Here is a 9,385-nt window from a genome sequence, read left to right as displayed (position 1 = left end):
CTGTGTTTTGTAATGCAATGCAGGCAAGCCCATTACTCGTGTTTTGTCTTGCAGCTCGGAATGGTCAAGCTCGTGGTGCATTCGTACAAATTGAGATTTGATTCTCTGCTTGCACCTCAAGCCAGCTCGTGCGTATTGTAGTTTTACTTCCGTAATCATAAAAATCTTGAGCACATCAACAAATCGAACGCAGTTGTGACTCTTTGTCAACGGAGCTCTTTGCCTTAGAAGGTCAACTCTTTGTATATATATATATATATATATATATATATATATATATATATGTATATACATCAAGCTGGCACCGAGTCCTTCGTTTTCGTTGTTGGAGAAAATGGCTACCTACAAACTGCTCGTCATATCAGTAAGTGAATACTTACGATTACTCTAAGACACCATAAAGTAGAACAGTTTTAGGTAAAATGCATTCTATGAACCTTTGAAACGAGCATTATTCATTGCGCCATGCGTGTTCAACGTTGCTTTTTACACTTTATCAACTTTTTATCCTGCTACTTTCCCTATTGGTTACACCGTACGTCACCAAAACAGCAAAAAATTGCGATAATTTTCAGTGCCCATTTGAATTTTCAAAAGGCGCGAAAGTTCTGAACTTCATTTGTTTCACAGTTTCACAGATTTGTTCACACAGTTTTCGTACTGCGTGAAACGTGTGATATATATATATATATGCGTGTGCTTTTTAGCTAGACATATATACTAAATAAAATGTGGCTTTCAAAATATCTGTATAATACGCTTCGTAACAAAGTAAATTGACTGTAGTAAAGAAGTATTCAAACCATATTTGATAACTAAATTCAAGGCTAAAGGGAGAAAGGCTTCTACACGTCGAAGCATTGTATAAAATACCTATTACTGCTTCTCTAGCTTATCGGGGTACTCAACGGAATCCTCAAAGGTATGTTATCGTCATCTCTGAAAATTCGATACTTAGCTCTAGATCAATAAACGTGTAAAAATTGAATATTATTGGGTTCGGCGTAAGCATACTACGAGCCGTTAGTTAACAAACTAAAAGTAAAAACCAGTATCAGATTCATTCATAGCTTTGATATAATCAGATTATGTCAAATAATTGTGAATGTTTACGTATTTCAGGGCAATTCGTCACTCATAATTGCGCCCAGCATAGGGTGCGGGCAAAAAGCAGAATCGCGCAGGGATCCGATTTTATTGGCCTGAACTATAATAGTAAGTTCGTATACACAATTTGGTCAGGATGTTAATAACGTTTTTAAAGATGGTGCTCAAGAGAATTTAAACTGGAACTATTCATTGCATCAGTCCCCGTAAAATTTATATTGCAATCAACATAATCTAGGCCCCGTACGAAGTGGCAAGGTTATTGTGACCGGCCTGTCGCATGGTGCTATTTATTGACGCTTGGGATTAATTGGGCTCCTTAGAAAGCCTTATATTTAGAACATTCAGAGAATGGAACGAGAAGGTGCTGTACAATGTTGATAGCTCAAATAAAATAACATTTTTCTTTAAGGTGGTTTTGATCGTTCGAAACTAGAAGAATTGTTTATTCCTGAGTGCGAAGGCAACCGAGTGGACTATGCTGCTAGACAATGCTTTGATATTGGACGCAGCTTCTGTGCCTGTGCGGCTATCAATGGCACCATGCTTACTGACTGGAGGGATAACCTTCAAGCATGCAACTGTGTTCGCGCTCAACAAGTCGCCAGACAGGGTCAGAATATACATACCCAGATATACGATGCGTCTGTCTTCATAGATGCTGCAAAGGTTTTTGGAATCAGACAATTGTCCGGTGTAGAAGGTCCCATAAAAATGGCTGATGCTTTCAACACACCGCACGCTGTTCAGCTCCTTTACTATATCGTAATTGCCGGTTTAAGCTGTAGATATACACATTAGACTACGAATGTGTAGGCTCTACCAAAGGAATCGCATAAAAATTATACATAGGTCTTTTAATTTCTGCCTTTCTTCCCAAACGGTGAATGGTATTAAGGCAAGACGAAATTACATTCACATCAGCTGTTCAAATAATTTCATCTCCGACTATTTCTGCCTTGCATCTGGATGGCGCTTTACAGCGGCAGGGTATACTGGCATTCCTGCATGCGATCAGTCCGGGTTCTTCCAGAAGAGACAGTGCATTCCGCATGGCTGGTTAGTAGTTAAATAGGCTATTATAAATTTTAGTATATATAGTTCCTTATTTGGATAAGCAATTTATCTTATTGGCTAGTCCCTAATCGCGTGTTTTTTTAAAGGTGTGATACAGTCGACCCAGTAACTGGATATGTGATCAAAGGCCACAATAACTTAGACCCACTTATGGTAAGATGCCTAGCTGAGTGCACGAGTACCTTTCGAAACTGATTTTTATGGAATATAAATTATCCATGTAAATTTCTAACTTAAGACTTTCCTTTATGGGTAAATTGAACGTGAAAGTTCATCGAATTTGCGCTTGCAAAGTTTGCTCCTAACCATCTTCGAAAACGAATAGATCCACAAAATTGAGCTACAAGATTTGAATCAGTGGAGTGGAAATCACTCGTGCCTGCCTATGGCAAAGTCACGTTTGATCACTGTGGGTATGATGATATTTCCTATCAGTAGATTATTAAGGATTGGCTTCACCAGGATCCAGGGAATAAACTCGTTGCTAAAACATTGACGCTGTGAAGTTGCAACCGCTATATAAAAAGCAAGCCAACAAAGCCTCCATCTGTAATACGCCGCCGTATTTTCCGAAACTAGTTTAACCGTGTTGACAGGTTACCCTTTCCAATTATTCCTCTATAGCATTAATTATGCTTCTAATTTTCGCAGTCGTTCAGGTTTACTCAGCACCTGATATGGGAATATTGGGTTCGAATCTTTACTCATCGAAGCCCGAAGTTTGATACATCGCTAAATCTGAAAACTTGAAACGCGTCAATACTTCCGTATTCAGTAAAATAACAATGTTTTTTTTTTTTTCACTAAACATAACACATCTTGCATGTCTTATATGTGTAATTTATGTAGTACCGACAATCACGAAGCCGAAATATACTCCTTAGACGTCCAAATCTACATTACCAAGGCCGTCATAATCACCAGTTTGGTATGAAACCCAAATCGTCTGAAGAAAAGGTGAGAGAGAACGAACAAATAGTTTGGATGCGTCTTATACGGAACATGTGCCTAAGACGAAACGTGTGACGATTTAAACCTTCAAATAAACCCACGTTAAATTTTTTCCAGGGCAGAGGGTTCGAACAACATGCACATGACTACCATCGACGTATGAAAAGGTAAGACTCCATGACGAAGCGACGCTCGGTAGACATATATAATAATAATAAATAATATGTATTTGAATTATCTATATATGTGTGTGTTTATATGAGGTGACGGTCACAGACTAAATTGTTATATACGTTCAGTGTAACTATGAATGCCTCCCTTGCCATCTTATCTGTCTATATAAGATGAGCTCATTCAAGTTGTTTTCTACCACTTTACGGGTAGTTCATAAGCTGGAGCTTCATTCGAATGAAACGAACGAAGATTTCAATATAGTAAATGGTTAAAACAATCATGAGTACACAGCAACCAGAGATGACAGAAATGCAGTAGTAACATAGTTGCCTATTGAGTAGACGGACACGAAGGTAGTCTAGCTTTGAAGCTGGGAGTGGAGACATCTTCATTCTACTGTAAATATGCAAGATATATGGGGAAGGTTAAAAATATACCGTAGTAATCCAAAGATACCCCGTTCCCACGTATAAGCTGCGCTCTGATATTCGTAAACGGAAAAACGAAAAACGATGATCCGAACATATTGCAAGGAAAAATAAAAGCGTCATAGAAGAAAGCTAGCAGTAAATGTAGCGCGCGTATTTATTTTTAACTATTAAAATTTGGTTAAAAACGTCCGGCTTATCATTGAGCAAATACCATAGTGATCGCTTCTCCTGCTTGGCCTAGGTCCCCGAAGTCATGCTTAAACTAACGCTGCCAAGGGCTGTCGTAGAAAGGACAATTAGCAGTTACGAGACAAGATGGCTACGAGAAAAGCGAAATGGTTGAAAGAGATAATTGTCCGTTTGACCATAATGTGTAAATAACGTTCTGTCTTTCATAGAATTATTTGTGATTTGTTCCACGTTTTTTAAAACAATTAAAAAAAATATTACAACGGAATATTTTATATTAGTGTAATGTGTTCAAACGTACCCTATTGATTTCTTGCGTCAAGTTTTCATCGAAGAAATAGTTACCCTAAAGTTTTTTTGTCGAGCCAGGCCAAAGCATCATCGTTCGAAGAATCAAAAGAAGTTCGACCCGGACCAAAGCCCAGAAGAAACTGAAAAAACTTGTAAGTACCTATAGTATCTTTGCATTGGACGTTTCGCACAAATTCACATAAAGGACGCTGGCAACCTTAGATCATTACCAGTAATATTTTGCAAACGTACAATTTAATTCATAATGATACTGTAACTCTTAGGCTATCGAACGTTTCTTAGTTTATAATCTAGTCCATCACGTCAGTATTTGTTTGTCAACGTCGATACGCTTGTGGATGATTTTGTGTATAGGCCTTCCATATGTCAATCTTTGTTAGAAAAGCTACCTTTTTCTACTGTTCTCACCCAAAGCTTGTTTAATCTTATTGACTCATATGTTGTATAGAGCTAGACTATGAATAGGCACTATAGTACCTGTGAAATCACCCTGTATTGGTACATTTTTTCAGCGTAACTTGTGCGGCCGTCTTTCGGACAGCGTGTAGTTACTGTGGAAAAACATCACATTCTACAGCCATGAAGTGCATCCATTACAAATATACAGATTTTTTTTATTACGGTTAAATTATTATTAGATAAGAATTATACAAATTGGTGAAAAAATCAAATCGAGGTGTACAAATAATGCAGTGATATAAACTTTCATTCCTGGAGATCATCATTTGGCGGTAAAGATATATGTGAATCTGTAAATGATTAAGTAAACCTCGATATCGATAGTAAGTTTTTATTGACGCTAATGGGAAAGCATTATAGACTGCATAGGATTGGAACTTTTCCATAGAAAATACAGAACGAAGGTCAAATGGCTAAGGAGATAAGCCTTGTCCTTAACAGCAGACTCTAACCTTGCTAGTTTTTTTTGCTTGGGTTTGTTAGTGTACCGGGATTATGTAATGTCTACTGAAACACAAGAGAATAGCGCCAAATACGTTGTTCTTCATAGGTGTGATCTTCGCTTGAGGCTCGTTATCCATCACTAATCTACACTACGTCACAACGAAGACTGCAATACACTTTACAGACAACAGTGCATTTTTAGCCATTCTTTACACGTGACAGTAGTTATAATAACGGTCCCGAACCTTCGCCGTGAAAACTGAAGATAGTAGTTTAGTGAGTATTTCAGACAGGACAGACATCAGTACAAGCGAGTTCAACCTTTAGGCACCATTATACAAATCCTAGGAGGGTATAGCTCCGGGTGTTCCAGATAGTACGTAAACACCTTCATCAATATCTCATAAAGAAAATTATCTTCAGTTGCGTTGCTACCTGGAAAAGTATATGGGCAAATATATTAAAATTCGTGTCGATACGTAAATAGCATTGGGGACACACGCTTTTCTGTCACTCACGAAACTGACCACTGAAGGTATTTGGCAGAGGACTGACTCAATACATTAAGTACCAATAAAAAGGCCAGAATATGGTGCCTGCAGCAATCGGAGCTGGCGAGATAGCTAACATTGGAGTTCTTATATAAAAGGTATGTAACGATAGTATTCTAGGTGGCTCGAATATACCTATTGTCAAGGTACATGCAGTGCTTCATTCAATATCCAAGCAAGCACCCTGTCTGGAAGTTAAGCCAATCGCGTCGCGTTTAAAGCTTTATTAGTTAAAAGCTTGTGAAAATGAGTCTTTGAATAATAACGAGGTCTCTCCAGTTACCAAATCTATACGTAAAATATAAGTCAGTCATCATTCAAATTTTAAATGAGAGAGACATCGCCTAGTCGACTGCTTTTGAAATATCCACCGTACTACCTACGTTGTATTTGCACAAACTTCCAGACGAAACAAGGTCAAAGAAGGCAGTGGCACCAAGGCAGACCAACAAAGTAAAACCGGCCAGCAAACAATGTAGCTGAAATAACCTAAAGAGGCCCAATGTAGAAACGAAACATGATTAAGACGAACATAGACAGTGTACACAACGCCGCCAAGCGACCCCCAGAAGATCACAATGAAATAGAATAATCGAGGCACACACAGAAACGGAAACTAATTAATAATAGGAGGAGGATTCTAAAACAACAAACAGTGCTAAAAAAAAACTAAGGGAGTCACAGAAAAAAGCAGGAAGTTCAACGAAGGCAATGAATTAAGAAAAGTTGAAAAACCTGAAGCAGGCCAGATGGCAGAACGATAAAAAACACCTGATGAGGATGATAAAACAAAGGGCACACTGGTTGGGAAAAATTCCATGAACGTAAAGAAACAACAGAGCGTGCTAATATATTTGAATATGTTAAGGAAGCGAATGTCAAACGAACGCGTGATAAGCCTTCACACTGACAATATGGTGAAGTATCAGAAAAACAAAATAAAAAAACAGCGGCGGTAAAACATCTGATGAGTTTCAAAAGTCGAAAAAAAAAAAATATGAAAGCTTTAAGGAAGCCAGGGAGGAGGACACCTGACGAAATTACAGAATAAATTTATACGAAGCATTCTATGAAAGACGCAGGCAAAAATAATAAGAGTTAATCTGATGGCAACACAGAACAAAAGCGAAGTGGACTTTACAGAAGATCACAAAGATAGCAGCAGTAAAAAACGTCTGATGGGAACATGGAAGATGATGCGAGAAAGCGAAGCTTAAAAGCCAACAAAAACAAAGCAAAGAAATTATGGAAAATGTACGAGAAGATAATACTTCGAAGGAAAATGAAGCTCCTGAAAATGTCACTGAACAAAACAGTAAAAAAACATTCAATGAAGTTAAATAACCAAAAGAACGAGAAACTTTAGAAGGAGTCACAGAAGACGATAACGGCAAGGAGACACCCTAGAAAGATAAGGGAACGAAAAAAAGTGGAGCTTCTCAAGACATTACAGAAGAAAGTAACCGGAAAATATCATTGAATTGAAGCTCACGAAAATATCAACAAAACATTCAATGTAAATAAGTAGTCGAAGGAAGATAAAGTTCCAAAGAAAAGCACAAAAGGTATGAGTGAAGAAATATTCGATGCAAGGAAAATGCCACAAGGCACTGAACCTTATAAGGCAACCAGCGAAGGAAACTGTAACCAAGCACCCAGCGAAGATCTGGAGCCGTACGGAAGCGAACATCGAAGGAAACCATAAAAAATTACATTAAAGAAACATCTGAAAAGAAGTCGAGCTTTTTTGAAAGAAAAAGGAAGGTCAAACAATGATAGGAACACACATGAAGAATCAAAAGGAAATAGAAAACGTAGTAATAATAATAATATAATAAACGTGCCAAAACTAGTCTAGCAAACGAAAGTTTGTTCCGTCTATGCTTCTATACAAAGTCGCCAACGTATAAAATAAAAATATTACGAGAAACCCGCCACAAGTGAGAAAAAGTAATTATTATGTGAAATGATAAGAACAAGATGAGGCAGCAATTTTTAGGAAATTATTAAAAAATTAAAGCAAAAAGCGATACTATGGTCCTGAAGTAAGTGAACTTGAAACAGGTAGACTGGGGCCCGACAAGATTTCTTAAAGTATTGTCAGAATAAATTTACTTGGACGGCATTATTTTTACAAAATCTGTACGCCTAATTATCTCGATTGAATTCGCAAATTTTTGCCTGCAAAGTTGATTGTAGAAGATATGGAACCAGGCATAAGTTTCTTCAGCGAGAAGACATTCACTCAAATCAATACATCACGTCAATATTTTTTTTTATCTTAGCATACGTAGGCTACACTTAAACCTTTGCCTTCGTTGCTAATAAAACATTTTTTGATTTCAGCACCTCAGACTACGTCAGATGGGTACCTGTCTAAACTAGCTGAAGTTAATGAAAGCGACGAGCAGAGGACCACACCTACCACTCTGAAGAAAGAGGAGACGAGCGATAGAAACAAAGATTCTACCTCACATAAATCTAACGGAGCTCGCTAAATTTATGATAGCATTCCAAAGAGGCATTAAACCACGAAAAATACAAAAAAAAAAAACTCTTAGTGAATGAAAACAGAAAAAGAAACGAGTTCGTACATATGTGATTTCGCTTAGGTAACTCGAAATTCACAATATAGTGTATTATTAAATTCTTAGACATGATTTCATTTTATATATATGATATGTTTTGATTGTAGCTTTATCTTTGATCGAACAAGGCCGGCTCCACACCAGGCCCTAGGTACCTGAAAACAATCTGTTGTGATATTAATTATTTGCATTAGCTTGTTTCCCTCGGCTAACGGTACCAGGCGGGATGCCCTCATCCCGCATTTTTGACGTACTGCACCGCTGTCTCAGCTCCAGAGTGATTTCTTGGATAGCACGTCCTGACCGGATAGCTAAGCTTACATTTTATGAGCGGTTCGGGCTATCGCTATAGGCGACACAGTTTAACCGGGGTTCCCTCAGGAACTGCCGAGAGCCTTTTAGGCGGTCGGCGATGCCTTTTTTGGACAAACTGTTGCATCTCCAACACCAGCCGTCTTGGCATCATCGTATGCTGTAATTTACAGGGACTCATGCGTCATCGAATCCACGTTCACCCTCAACTTCTCCAACGAACTAGCTCGCTCTGAACGTCTGTGAAACCTGTCAATTTAACTGCTGCATGTAGTTGGCAAGTGAATGTGGCTTATGTAGTATCCCTGAGTTTGAAGATGGATTCCTCTCTCCGTATTATCGCGCGCCTTCAATTCGCCTAAATCTCAGGAGGCATCCTCAGGAGCCAGAGGTTGGATGACTTAATTGGCAGAGAGTGAAGGTAGCAGTCTTTATTGCAGTGACATAGATTCCCTAAGATGCTATAGTAGTGGCACCAAACTCATTGAAAGATCTATTACCGATCGATGAAATTTAAACTGCGATAAATAACGTTGATTTGTGCCAAGATCATACTAGAGCGATAATGTTTGTTGTTGTTGTGTTTTAAACGCTATATCACTCAAATGATCGTCTCGGATTCAAAACGTTTTGATAACTGGGTTATATAAATCAGGTATAGTTTCTAAAATATTCTATTTTATTTCTTTCCTTCTATGCTTTGTAAAGAGGCAAAAGCCAGCAGACTGTTAAACCAAAGTAAACACACTAAATTTTTCGGTTTGCGGCGACGGTCGCTACGATTCGAACA

General features: G+C 38.1%; 1 protein-coding gene across 4 annotated transcripts; it reads left to right on the top strand.

The window, feature by feature from the left end:
• The first annotated feature begins 270 nt into the window (after positions 1–270).
• LOC111250647 (U20-hexatoxin-Hi1a-like) lies at positions 271–8,345 on the top strand. 4 transcript variants are annotated; one of them, XR_015329049.1, is made up of 11 exons: positions 271–364; positions 892–922; positions 1,123–1,215; positions 1,520–1,720; positions 2,091–2,166; positions 2,271–2,337; positions 3,034–3,141; positions 3,253–3,302; positions 4,299–4,372; positions 5,251–5,793; positions 6,102–7,618. XR_015329049.1 is itself a non-coding variant. In XM_022806149.2 (10 exons), exons 1-10 carry the CDS (start codon positions 335–337, stop codon positions 8,191–8,193), a joined length of 882 nt encoding a protein of 293 aa, XP_022661884.1. In that variant the 5' UTR covers positions 271–334; the 3' UTR covers positions 8,194–8,345. The 4 variants fall into 4 exon arrangements, 3 of the variants coding, with proteins under 3 accessions (XP_022661884.1, XP_086847014.1, XP_022661886.1); XM_022806149.2 differs by lacking the exons at positions 5,251–5,793; positions 6,102–7,618 and adding an exon at positions 8,042–8,345; XM_086990888.1 differs by having other exon boundaries at positions 5,251–7,623.
• The last annotated feature ends 1,040 nt before the right edge of the window (positions 8,346–9,385 follow it).

The sequence above is a fragment of the Varroa destructor genome, unplaced genomic scaffold (genome assembly GCF_002443255.2).
Source record: "Varroa destructor unplaced genomic scaffold, Vdes_3.0 BEIS01000005.1, whole genome shotgun sequence".
NCBI classification, from domain to species: Eukaryota; Metazoa; Arthropoda; class Arachnida; order Mesostigmata; family Varroidae; genus Varroa; species Varroa destructor.
This window is presented reverse-complemented; position numbering and strand designations above follow the sequence as displayed.